Raw genomic sequence first — 13,162 nt, 5'->3', positions numbered from 1 at the left:
GCCCAAAAAACAGAAGGCTGGCATTCAATAAATTTTAAAGTTGTAAACTTTTAAAGTGCTGTGTGGCATTTTCCTTCCCTCCTCCACCACCCCTCCGGAGCTACCTTGGTAGTTATCCCCCTATTTGTGTGATGAATGAATAAAGAATGCATGAATGTGAAGCAACAATGACTTTATTGCCTCTGCAAGCGGTGATCGAAGGGAGGAGGGGAGGGTGGTTAGCTTACAGGGAAGTAGAGTGAACCAAGGGGCGGGGGGTCTCATCAAGGAGAAACAAACAGAACTTTCACACCGTAGCCTGGGCAGTCATGAAACTGGTTTTCAAAGCTTCTCTGATGTGCACCACGCCCTCCTGTGCTTTTCTAACCACCCTGGTGTCTGGCTGTGCGTAACCAGCAGCCAGGCGATTTGCCTCAACCTCCCACCCCGCCATAAACGTCTCCCCCTTACTCTCACAGATATTGTGGAGTGCACAGCAAGCAGTAATAACAGTGGGAATATTGGTTTTGCTGAGGTCTAAGCGAGTCAGTAAACTGTGCCAGCGTGCTTGTAAACGTCCAAATGCACATTCTACCACCATTCTGCACTTGCTCAGCCTGTAGTTGAACAGCTCCTGACTACTGTCCCGGCTGCCTGTGTACGGCTTCATGAGCCATGGCATTAAGGGGTAGGCTGGGTCCCCAAGGATAACTATAGGCATTTCAACATCCCCAACCGTTATTTTCTGGTCTGGGAACAAAGTCCCTTCCTGCAGCTTTTGAAACGGACCAGAGTTCCTGTAGATGCAAGCGTCATGTACCTTTCCCGGCCATCCCACGTTGATGTTGGTGAAATGTCCCTTGTGATCCACCAGTGCTTGCAGCGCTATTGAAAAGTACCCCTTGCGGTTTATGTACTCGCCGGCTTGGTGCTCCGGTGCCAAGATAGGGATATGGGTTCCATCTATGGCCCCACCACAGTTAGGGAATCCCATTGCAGCAAAGCCATCCACTATGACCTGCACATTTCCCAGGGTCACTACCCTTGATATCAGCAGATCTTTGATTGCGTTGGCTACTTGCATCATAGCAGCCCCCACAGTAGATTTGCCCACTCCAAATTGATTCCCAACTGACCGGTAGCTGTATGGCGTTGCAAGCTTCCACAGGGCTATCGCCACTCGCTTCTCAACTGTGAGGGCTGCTCTCATCTTGGTATTCATGCGCTTCAGGGCAGGGGAAAGCAAGTCACAAAGTTCCATGAAAGTGCACTTACGCATGCAAAAGTTTCGCAGCCACTGGGAATCGTCCCAGACCTGCAACACTATGCGGTCCCACCAGTCTGTGCTTGTTTCCCGAGCCCAGAATCAGCGTTCCACAGCTTGAACCTGCCCCATTAGCACTATGATGCATGCATTGGCAGGGCCCATGCTTTCAGAGAAATCTGTGTCCATGTCCTGATCACTCATGTGACTGCGCTGACGTCGCCTCCTTGCCCGGTATCGCTCTGCCAGGTTCTGGTGCTGCATATGCTGCTGGATAATCCGTGTGTTGTTTAATGTGCTCCTAATTGCCAAAGTGAGCTGAGCGGCCTTCATGCTTGCCTTGGTATGGCGTCCGCACAGAAAAAAGGCGCGGAACGATTGTCTGCCGTTGCTCTGACAGAGGGAGGGGCGACTGATGACACGGCTTACAGGGTTGGCTTCAGGGAGCTAAAATCAACAAAAGGGGTGGCTTTACATCAAGGAGTATTTCAGGCAGGACTTCACAGAGGGTTCCAATAAGAAATGGTGCACCTAAGTTATTGTTCTTCTTGGAACAAGCAGGTTGGTCTGGCCTCTGATTGATACACGGCTAGATTTACCTCGCTGCACCTTCTCTGTGAGTGACTGCAGTGTGACCTAGAGGAATGAGTCCCCTAGACAGGGGATGGGGGGGAAGCAAATGAGTACAAAACAAATCTGGTCTATTTCTTGTTTTGATCCACTCCATCTATCTTTTACATCTTTGGCTGGCAGCAGACGGTGCAGAAGGACTGCATGCCATCCACATCTCAGGGCTGCTCGGCAGAAGATGGTACAATACGACTGCTAGCCATCCTCATCTCTTGCCTGCCCGGCAGAAGATGATGCAATAGGACTGCTAGCAATCCATATCGCCTGCCTGCTCACCATAAGATGGTTCAATAGGACTGACTGCAGGACTAAAGAGAATGACTTGATCAAGTCACTCCAAATTTAGTCCCTGTGCCCATGTCTGCCCAGGCGCTCCTGATCGACCTCACACAGGCGACCAGGAGCACCTCGTACATGACAATGACGGCTACCAGTCATATTGTACCGTCTGCTGCCACAAGGCAATGGGTTGCTGCTACTGTGTAGCAATGCAGTACCGTGTTTGCCAGCACCCGGGAGACATACGGTGACAGTGAGCTGAGTGGACTCCATGCTTGCCGTCGTATGGCGTCTGCACAGGTAACTCAGGAAAAAAGGCACTAAACGATTGTCTGCCCTTGCTTTCATGGAGGGAGGGAGGGAACGGGGGCCTGACGATATGTACCCAGAACCACCCGCGACAATGTTTTAGCCCCATCAGGCATTGGGATCTCAACCCAGAATTCCAATGGGCAGCGGAGATGGCGGGAACTGTGGGATAGCTACCCACAGTGCAACGCTCCGGAAGTCGACTCTAGCCTCGGTACTGTGGAAGCACTCCGCCGAGTTAATGCACTTAATGCACTTAGAGCATTTTCTGTGGGGAGACACACACTTGAATATATAAAACCGATTTCTAAAAAACTGACTTCTATAAATTCGACCTAATTTCATAGTGTAGACATACCCTTAGTAACTTACCCCTCTTGGCACTTGGATGTAGTAATTGGGATAGTCATTAAGTTGTATTGCAGTTTTCCTTTAAGAAAGAGTGAAGTAATTTTTAAGTTACAGGAGTGCAAAAATCCTGTGCAACTAGTAAACATTTATATATAGTAGCACTCTTTTAACTTAAAAACATCCAAGGAGGATTTTTGGTGTCAGGGAAAATATGTTAAAAACAAATCCCCTAATTTATTTGCTGCCAAGATTTTTGCCAAGTGAATATTTTATGTCCAAGTTATAAACTTCTGAAAGATGGGGGGATATAATGGAAATATTGAAATAGTCTTAAGCAATGCAGTGCTATGCACTGACGTACTGTATGGGGTCAGCCCTGTTTCTACTGAAGTCAGTGGCAAGCCTCTCTTTGACTTGAATGGGAAGATGCCCAGGCCCTGTATGTAATTTTTCATGTCTCAGTGGGAGTTTTCATACTGTGTCCAGAGATGATCTCATGATCCCTGTTGTCCATGAGTGCTGGCAATGTCTTCCAGCAGTTGGTTAGCTAGCTCAAACATAAGTGCTAGCCAAGTTACCTGGAATACTTATGTCATCACAAGATTTACAGGTTCTGAAATGCAGTGGAAATATGGTGATCTTAGAGAAAACCTAGCAAATGCTAGCTGTAGAAATGAATGGAAAACTTGCTTTCACACAGAAACCAAGGAAAATATATTCTGCATGTCCTTTGAGATTACACATGGATCATGTTGAAAGTGAATTACTTATTCCATGTCTGAATAAAAGTGAATCTAGGACTCCCGATCTTCCCTTATATAATGATAGGGCAAGAGGGAGGATACCAATCAGCTATTACTCAAAGCAACCACTCGATGTCCCCATAGTGCTACAAAAATGCAGCACAAGTAGTATTTTTCTATCTGAACAAAATATCCAGGAAGACCTTTTACGACAGGTGGTTTGACGCAACTGTAGCTGATACCATCAAGAAATTCACAGAAGTCCATCACATCTCTATGCCTGCTCCAGGCACTTAATAGGACTGTAAGTCTGCAGAACATGCAAGGAATATGTAACAGAGATCTGTAGTTTGAGTCACAGAGGAGAATTTGATACTTAATCCACCCTACTGTCCTTAGCTCTAGGGTGGGGAAAAACGGAAATCTGTTTCCTCCAAATTTGGATACATTCTGTGATATAGATGTCTCACATGCTAACATCCCTGTGGGTTAGGATCTGGAGTCTTGATGTGAGAGAGGCCTTTTGTGAAAAAGATTATCATTAATTATTTCAGTGTCAGCCCCATGCTGTCTGTTTAATCTAGGTTGGGTTGTCAAAACTGCCAAAGTTTGATGAACCTGGGAATATTTTCAGACCCAAATCCATTTATAACAGGATGGTTGCTCTGATTTTTTTTTTCCTTTTAGCAAAAACTACCTTCTGGTATTTTTCTACATTGCCAAAAGATAGCAAGAAATAACCAGGCACAGGCAATTCTCAGAAGTGGGGACAACTAACTTCTAACTATTTCTCTTTAACTGTGTGTCTCGGGGATCTCTTGATGCCAACTCGCAGAGGCCATAAGGGTTATAGGAATCCCCTGGTGAGGTATTTACATTCTAGTTCATCAGACTGTCATGCAAGGTCTCCAATGAAAGCCTGTGTCACATGGAAAATGCATATATGGCTGGTGTGTAAGGAGTTATGTATATACATGGAAAATTATGTTAAGATCTGTGTCTAGGGACTGGTCACCAGCAAAGGTGAAAAATAGATAAACATTTTGTGTCTGAAAAACCATCTATCTGTTTTCATGTAAAGTATGTATTGGCTCACAATGGACCTCCACTTACAAGTCTGAACCCAATGATAATGAAGGATTGTGAAATCTTCAAAGAGAGAAAATTAATAGGAAGAGGTAAACAGCAGGATTTATCCTGTTTTGCAAACTAAAACAATGGAGTGGGGTACTATATATGGGGTACAGTTGAACCCCTAGTTATTCCTTCAATCTCTGAGGCAAACTGTCAGTGGGCTGATCTTATGAGAGGGGGGTCTCAGTCAAACTGGTTGAAAATGCCAGGGAAAGAACTTGAAGTAACCCATCTTGCAGAAGATAGGTGAATGCCTTGTTAGCTAAGTTTAGCCTCTAGAAAGTGTGTTATGATTTTATTTTATATGTAACCATTTGTTTCCAATATTCTCACTCTCTTTCACTTGAATGTCTGTTCTTTGATGATAAACTTATTCTTGTTTTCGAGATAGATATGTAAGTGCTGTGTGTTACGTAAAGTGGTCATTCTGAACTGAATCCTACAAGTTGGTGTGTACTGTTTCTTTGGGAACAGCAGGCCTGGTAATTCTGTGAGTGTTCAGTGGAACAGGGGCGGAGCACTTAAGAGGGTTGCTCGGAGGACTCGGGGTTTTGTGTGTGCCTATTGCTAATCTGTACAGAGAGAGTTAGGCCTACAGTATTTGTGTTGTCAGAGGCTGGTGGTTTCAGGGAGCTGATCCACAGCAGGCACAGACAAGATTTCCTCATGCCCTGGGTGCCCCTGGGAAGCATCACACTCTCAATCTCTTTGTGTCAAACTTAGTGTCACTTTAGCTTTTGAATTCCAACTGCTACTGTGCCAATCAACCCACTCCGATGTGGCACCATTCATTTTAGTGAAAGCAAAAGAACACATCATACAGATGGGTAATGATCAACACACATTAAAGAATTCTATAAAAATCTAATAATAGACTGTAATAATCTGAATGGATCCCAAAGATTTAGGAATGTTTCCAGCCATTTTATGGGATTCCCATCTCAGCTCTTTGGCCTATCATGTGGGCTGCACTGTAGTTGTTTTGCACTGCACAGTGGACTCAACTCAATCTAAATTCTGCATATGTGGACACTGGGGGATTACCCATATTTCAGCAGCACAGAGCCGGCATAGCAACTCCCATGCAACCCCTGCAGCTAGTGTAGAGGGAATGGGTGAGAGGTGATGCAGCTGGTGTATCAGCTCCTGGGGGATGAGGAGAGGCATAGGTAACTGATGCATGCTGTCACTCAGGGTGATCTAACTGATGCTGAGGGATTGGCCGAGCACTCAGCCAGCCCAGGCACAGGGAAGTATAAACATGGCTTAAAGCCATGAGTTACGCAGTGCACTCGTCAGCCTTAGCTGAGTCTGAGTCCTTGATTTAATTTCTGCTTTCACTGTGGACTTTTTATTTGGGATTTTTAGAAGGTCTAGAAATGGTTTTCAAATTAGGATCAAACTCCCACTTTCTAGTAGCAGAGATCTGATATAAACAAGACTACTGCATGCACCAGCCACCAAAACTTTGGGGCTCAATTCTGTTCCCACTGATGTCACTGACAAAACTCTGATTGACTTCAATGGGAGTAAGAACAGGACATGGGTACCTCTGACCAGGGGTTAACAGAACCTGCTGGGGGTTGGACTCTAACCCTCACTCTGACCCCAGATAGGAACACAAATGCACTGGCCTGCAAGATACAAGGCTCCACTTGTCTCTACGCAGATGAGGACAATCCGGGATGATTGTAGACTTCACCATGCTTGTGCTGTGGCTAAGTTTTCTAAACTTTGGATTATAGTAGCATTTATTTATCTTTTCAGCCACTTGGAAATTGATTTCATACTTATTGCACATTTTGCTGCATTTCAGTGGGAATGTGTGTCAGAGACAGGATGGAATTGCTCATCATTTTGGTTAGCAAATACTTACAAATTTTGCCCAGCTCCCAGTGAGACCATGGCACATATTTTGCACCCTTTAGCATACAGGTAAATCTTATGCGTTCTCTGTGGGACATGTTCATACACCTTTGAGCTTCTCCAGTTTGCCCTCTTTGAAAACCCCAAAGCACCCAGCAGTTTCTGGAAACCCTTTTGAACCAGTTATAATTGCAGCTCCAGAACCTTGCCTATCAGCCACTTCACCTTCCAGTTGCTGTTTCACACAGAACTAAGCTCAGGAAAATCATCTGGAGTTGAGTCCTAAATAGTATGTGAAACTAAAGGCCTAAGCTGATTTCTTTTAAATTAATAAATCCATTTATTTTTTTTGAAAGTTATACCTTAAATTAGTATTTGTTGTTTTGTGTTTTTCCTGTTGGTTTGTGGAATGGATTGTTTGTATGTGCTAACTGCCAGAAGTGCACAGGGAGAGACAGAAACATTCCCTTTTCAGGAAAACCCTGAGAAGTCATAGCAGAGCCAGGCTGGTGACTTTCTCACAGGTCACATCCATCCACCCACTCAGACAGGTCTCGCCCTTTGCAGTGCATTGTCCAGTCCTCCCTGAGGAAGGAAAAGGCAAAGAGTGAAACTTAGGTTTTATTATTATTAGTAGTAATAAATTATGTTTCTCTAATGTCCCTAGCAATAGAGAAGAGATGGGAATCCGTTGTAGTAAACCCTGGAAGAGGATTCTGATTTCAGGATGTTGGACACGCAGAGACCCTGAAGCTCCCTGGCTCTTTTATCTCACAGACTGAGGAACACAGCCTGTGCTGTGCAGTGTGTTACCACACTAAGTCTATCTAAACCTGGCCTGGATTAAGCAATCATAAGGCCAGATCCCATCACCCTTACCCACATCGAATAGTTCCTCTCTGATGGAACAGTCCCACTGAAATGAAACCCAAGGAGTAAGGTACTCCTCAGTGTCAGGGCAGCAGAATTGAGCTCACTGAATGGCTAGTCGACCATGCTGCAGTAATTTCCATGCCAAAGGATCCCTAAGTAATTTATTGTCTACATAGCATACAGAAATTACCTCATCCACTCTTACATACTGCTGCCTCTGTGGTGAAACATGCACAGCAACACCCTACTGCAGGAAGAGCAGGGGGATAATGTGCCCAACTGAAACTACAGGAGGGAAACCTGAAAACAGAATGGGTGGCTCCACAAATTGGAACTTAGTCAGGACACCGGGGTTCACCCATCTATTTTTGCACAAAGTGCTATGGGTCTTGTGATGACTCCATATTTATATGTGCTTTGGAATTTTTCTCTGACCTCCTTTCTCAGTCTCTATTTGTTTATTATTCTGTCTTTATCATGAATTATACTCCTTAATCGGGACTTGGGGCTCCACTATGTCACCTGCACATCTACCAATGTGATATATGCCATCATGTGCCAGCAATGCCCCTCTGCCATGTACATTAGCCAAACTGGACAGTCTCTACGTAAAAGAATCAGTGGACACAAATCAGACGTCAAGAATTATAACATTCAAAAACCAGTCGGAGAACACTTCAACCTCTTTGGTCACTCGATTACAGACCTAAAAGTAGCAATTTTTCAACAAAAAGACTTCAAAAACAGACTCTAAGGAGAGACTGCTGAATTGGAATTAATTTGCAAACTGGATACAATTAACTTAGGCTTGAATAAAGACTGGGAGTGGATGGGTCATTACACAAAGTAAAACTATTTCCCCATGTTTATTCATCCCCCCCCACCCCCCGCTGTTCCTCAGAAGTTCTTGTCAACTGCTGGAAATGGCCCACCTTGATTATGACTACAAAAGGTCCCCCCTCACCCTCCCCCCCGCTCTCCTGCTGGTAATAGCTCACCTTACCTGATCACTGTCCTTACAGTGTGTATGGTTAACACCCATTGTTTCATGTTCTCTGTATATAAATCTCCCCACTGTATTTTCCACTGAATGCATCTGATGAAGTGAGCTGTAGCTCACGAAAGCTTATGCTCAAATAAATTTGTTAGTCTCTAAGGTGCCAGAAGTCCTCCTTTTCTTTATGCTAGGCACTGTACATCCTAAAAAGACTGCCCCTTGCGAAGGAAATTCCAGTCTTAGCATATGACAAGAGACTACAGGTGGAGGAAAAACAAAGGCAGGGCAGACAAGGGAACATGAAATCACTATGGCTGGTATAATGAGCAGCAGTTTCAGCCGGACAACTGCATAGCTGTTGTGTAGCTATCATGGCAAAGGTGAGCCTTAAAGAGGCCAGTGTAGTGGCTATGTGAATGTTTACTGTCCCTTTATGCCTCATTTTTGCCTTGTTTTGTCCAACAGTTCTTTTCCTCTGTTCCTTTCTCTATAGTCTCTCCTAAATGGTTTCTCTTAATTGAAATTAGGCAATATGAGTTTGCTTATCAGGCACTGTCCGTTCACCAAGTTCTAAGGATGTATTGTGTTTACTTGTATTGCTTCGGTGTTAGACTTAAGCGAAGGGCAAACATTCACAATCACAAATGCATATCCGTATTTCCAAAGAGAATCTCCGAGGGCTCCCCTTACCAGGCATCCATTCCTTGTGGGTCTCGCACAATTCTTTTGGCACAGACGATGTCATCTGTTATGTCATTTGACAGCAAGTCTGCAAGGAAAAGAGGGGAGCATGAATGGGGGTTTTCCGTGTGAGACCTCAGTGTGGTGCACCCAAGTATAAGGGGCATGGCTGTTTGGCTGGCCAGCCCTATGTTGTGCTCTCTCTGTCGCATTCAAAAGGGGCTGCTTGCTTGTGCAGCTGCAGAGCTGCAGTATTGAACTGGGCTCCCCTTGTCCTCCTTGCTGCACTCTCAGAGCAGGGAGAGTGAGGGGATCCTAGATCAGAGCAACACCTCCCGGCTGTGCCTGAACATTGGCAGGCAGAGTCCTCCACCTAAGCGGTGACAATCCCAGAACATCTGCCCCCCTTCCCCCCCACACACACACTCAGAACCGGGTAGGGAGAGATCTGCCTAGACCTCCCCAGCCCTCATATGTGGAAAGAGAAAGATGGCCTAAGAGAGAAGGGAAAGCCGATGGGAGGGGAAGGGTAAGGTAGGGAAAGAGCGATGTGATGGGATGGGGGAATGGGCTGAAGAGAATGTGGTGGTGGGCAGAAGGAATTGGAGTGGGAGAAAGACATGAGGCCAAGCTAAGGGAATGACCGAGAAGCAATGAGAGTGAGGAGGGCAGAGGTTGCTAGAGGAGAGAACCTGTGAGGACAGTTAGATTTAATGTAGGGAAGAGCAAGTGAGGTGCATGGGCTAGAGGGGCTGAGCTCATAGGAATTAAACTTGCGCTCACTCAGCCTATCAAGCCACACACAGAGAAAAGAATCGGAGGGACCATTGTTGGGTAGCTGAGAGATCCAAGGGCCCTACCCTATCCAGAAAGGTCAAGAGGAGAATCCACTCAGCATACATGGTAAATAGCAGGTACCTCCCACCCCAGTTTGCCAGAGGCTGCACTGCACCCTCTGCTACTTTCCATTGAAGAGCGCATCTGATGTGTTGGTTGGAACAGGAGAGTGGGAGTCCGGACTCCTGGATTCTGTTCACAGCTCCAACAAGTTGCATGGTTTTGGTCATGTCAGTTAACCAATTGGTGTAATAACACTGTTCCCACAGGTGAGTTGGGAGGTTGAATTAATTCAAGTGTGTGACATACTTTGATACCCGCAGGTGAAAGGCAGAGTTTTATTATCCCAGGATATGCATTATGTGTATCCCTGCCAAAGGGGATGGTACCTCATTCTGCCCATCCCCTCTGGGATGGCTCTGAACCTGCCTTCCCACCCCAGCCCAGGCAAAGTGGCTTCCAGGAAAAACACATTACTATGGCTGTGCCTGGGTGTCCCCCTTAAAAGTGGGGAGTTCCCATGATGGAAGTGGTTCCACGTAACAAGTAACACGGCTCCAGGCTGTTATCTTTCCCAGGTAACCACCACATGGCTAATGGTGAGAAAATGTGTTTTCTCTACCTCAGCCCCACCCAATTCAGGGCTGCCTACTCTCCACCCAGAGCCCAGCCCTGCAGGGAGCCCTCCACAGGGTCCTAGAAAGGGGGGATGGTACCATGGAGCTGGCTGAACCCCTCTTCCATGCAGGGGGAATGAGAGCTGTGTGTTAATTTTTAACTGAGGAATGAAGAGCAGCCTACCACGACATGGGCAGGAATCCTGCAGCTGCTCTCTCCACTCTTGGGGAGGGGGGGTGGATGAGGGGGAGGGTTAGGGACAGTACCAGTGCAGGGTATGTGACAGAGGTTCTCAGTGGGGCTCCGGTAGTTGTTGCACCAGACACGGCTGTTGATCTGGAAGATGCCATAGTCCGTGCTGCCATCTGCATTGTCGTCCTCTGCTGCCGAATTGAAGCCGCTCTCAAAGAATGCCATGCAGATCCCTAATGCGGGAAGAGAACATGCTCACTGTCCACCGCAGAGGCTGTCCACAGAAACAGGGGCAATTCGGGGGAGTACATGAAGGCAGAGCCCTGGAGAGGAGGGAGACAGCATGCAGAGACAGACAAATAGTGGGAGTGGGGAAAAGGCAGCGGGAACGAGGGAGTGGTAGACAGGGTGAAAGAGTGAAGGGAGTTTGGCGTGAGGGGAAATTGGGGAGAAGTGTGTGTGTGAGAAGGAGGGAGCACTAAAACTCACAGTTGGCGAGGCTGTAACCCTCGTACCCGTCCAGCCCTTCTTCATGCAGCGTATAGGCTAGTTCACATCGGCTAAAGATTTTTGCTTCGTTTGCCGTGATCAGGCAGCCGAGCAGGGAGAGAAGTGTGAGCGCCTTCATTTTTGCCAGAGAATGGGGAACCTCAGTTCCACCTTTGAGGAAAAAATAGAAGAACTAAATATCAGAGGGGGAATTCTGTGGCCAAAGGTCTAACTCCCTATTTCCATAACAAATACTGGCCTGACTGTCCCTGAGGTAACCCAGTATTAAACTTTTCACCCCAGCTGTGGTACCTTCTCTTTCGCCCATGGCTATAATCTTGCCCTCAGAGGGGTATTTGTTTCGCACAGAGGCACTACAGAGTGTGCATACGTGCACAAACACACACTGTAAACTGGACAATCTAAAGACTAACAAGTTTTATTAATCCAAAAACTGAAAACACTGAGGCTAATGGCATCAGAACTTCACAGCTGACTTTCTCATAATTATGTACATGGTGAAGAGTCAGATGTCTTCTGGGAACTGGAAGGCTGACAAGTGCAATCCGCCTGGCAAAGGGTTACACATATTAAAGGCTAAGACGTTTTGGCCAATGGCCACTTCTTACTCTGGAAGCACGTCCACAATGATAGCAGTAACTTTGCTCTCTCAGGGGCCCTTCTCTTCCCTCCCTCCCCACATTTTCCCTGGGACCCTTATAAGAATAGTTTGTGGCATTGAAGGCCCAGACCTGCCAAGTCTACTGCTTGTCCCTGTATGCTACAGTTTTGGTCTTTTCTACAGGTCTTCAAGGAAACTTGTTTTTTTCTGATTCTCGGCTCTGAGTGTGTGTGGATGGAGGAAGGCATCAAAGGGAGAAATCTTATGAAATTGGAGCATTGTTTGTATGTATTAGAAAAGCCTTGACACTAAAATGTTTCAGAGTCATCTAGTGTTTCTCTGACATCCCTCCTTTAGATTCTCCAACCCCAGATTCCCCAGCCTCACAAGACAGAAAATACTTTCTGTTCCGGTTTTTTGGACCACATTTCTCAGATTTTTCCTTTCATCCTATTCCATCTTGAAATCTACTGTGAAAGCGTCTTAGGAGCTACTTAGCAATTTATCAGCTTGTTACTGAGGTCAGAAAGCAAAGACGGGGAAAAAATGGGAATGTGGCTTTTTTAATCCCTATATTTCCAGACTGAATATTTAATATGTCATTGCTGGATCTTTTAAACCCACCAGTAGAGACTTGTTGAAAATGACCTGGCTTACTTTATTTCATTATGGCATTTTTGGGATTAATTAAGTGATACAGTTATAATGCTAACAGGCATTTTCCCTACTCTCCTCTTCCTCATCTTCTTAGGACTTGTCACCATGAATAAAAGAATAAGAGTAAGAGGGGGAATATTGCATAGGTTTATTATTTATTGGACTTATATATATGGGGCCTGCTCTTAGGCCCCTTGTTGCACCTGTTTCACATCTCTCCAGCAGTGGAAAGCAGCTGGAAAATTGACTTAACCAGCCCGTTGGGGATTCTCTTAACTGTGGCTGGCCCTACCCCATCTCTCGAATAGGGTACATGTTGGGGGAGAATGCAGGGTGGTCAGCACACTGCTATGCCAGCTTCTAGCTAGACCCCAATCAGGAAGGTATAAAGCTGCTATTGACCCCGCCCCTTATGACCCTTATCTAGAGCCATCAAACATGCAAATATTTCTCTCACTGGTGGTTTGTTGCCCCTAAAATGGGAAGACATAAGCTTCTGATAGGTTGAGCCTGAACTTATGCAAATATCTACACATTAATGCTAATTTACTGAGCACTGTTTTGTCTCCAGATGTTGGCAGGTGTGGTGGTATTAATGAAACAGTAGCAAAAGGTATTATCAGCTCTTACTGGTGGCAATA

The 13,162-nt window shown here is 45.8% G+C and overlaps 1 protein-coding gene across 1 annotated transcript; it reads right to left on the bottom strand.

Moving 5' to 3' along the window:
* Positions 1-7,073: 7,073 nt before the first annotated feature.
* On the bottom strand, positions 7,074-11,396 carry LOC141981773 (sperm acrosome membrane-associated protein 3-like). Its single transcript, XM_074943418.1, has 4 exons — positions 11,243-11,396; positions 10,828-10,986; positions 9,116-9,194; positions 7,074-7,140 (listed from the first exon to the last, which is right to left on the bottom strand). The coding sequence occupies exons 1-4, from the start codon at positions 11,379-11,381 to the stop codon at positions 7,074-7,076; spliced, it is 444 nt and encodes a 147-aa protein (XP_074799519.1). The 5' UTR covers positions 11,382-11,396.
* Positions 11,397-13,162: the final 1,766 nt, after the last annotated feature.

This window comes from Natator depressus, chromosome 2 (genome assembly GCF_965152275.1).
Source record: "Natator depressus isolate rNatDep1 chromosome 2, rNatDep2.hap1, whole genome shotgun sequence".
Classification (NCBI taxonomy): Eukaryota; Metazoa; Chordata; order Testudines; family Cheloniidae; genus Natator; species Natator depressus.
Note: the sequence above shows the minus strand (reverse complement) of the source record. Positions and strands in the feature narration are given on the sequence as shown.

Excerpts from the sequence above, each read along its gene's own strand:
- LOC141981773 (XM_074943418.1), bottom strand. The coding sequence starts at position 11,381 with ATGAAGGCGCTCACACTTCTCTCCCTGCTCGGCTGCCTGATCACGGCA. Across the intron at positions 10,987-11,242 it reads GGGTTACAGCCTCGCCAACT|GGATCTGCATGGCATTCTTT; the intron begins GTGAGTTTTAGT and ends TTCCCGCATTAG. Across the intron at positions 9,195-10,827 it reads CTGTCACATACCCTGCACTG|ACTTGCTGTCAAATGACATA; the intron begins GTACTGTCCCTA and ends TTTTCCTTGCAG.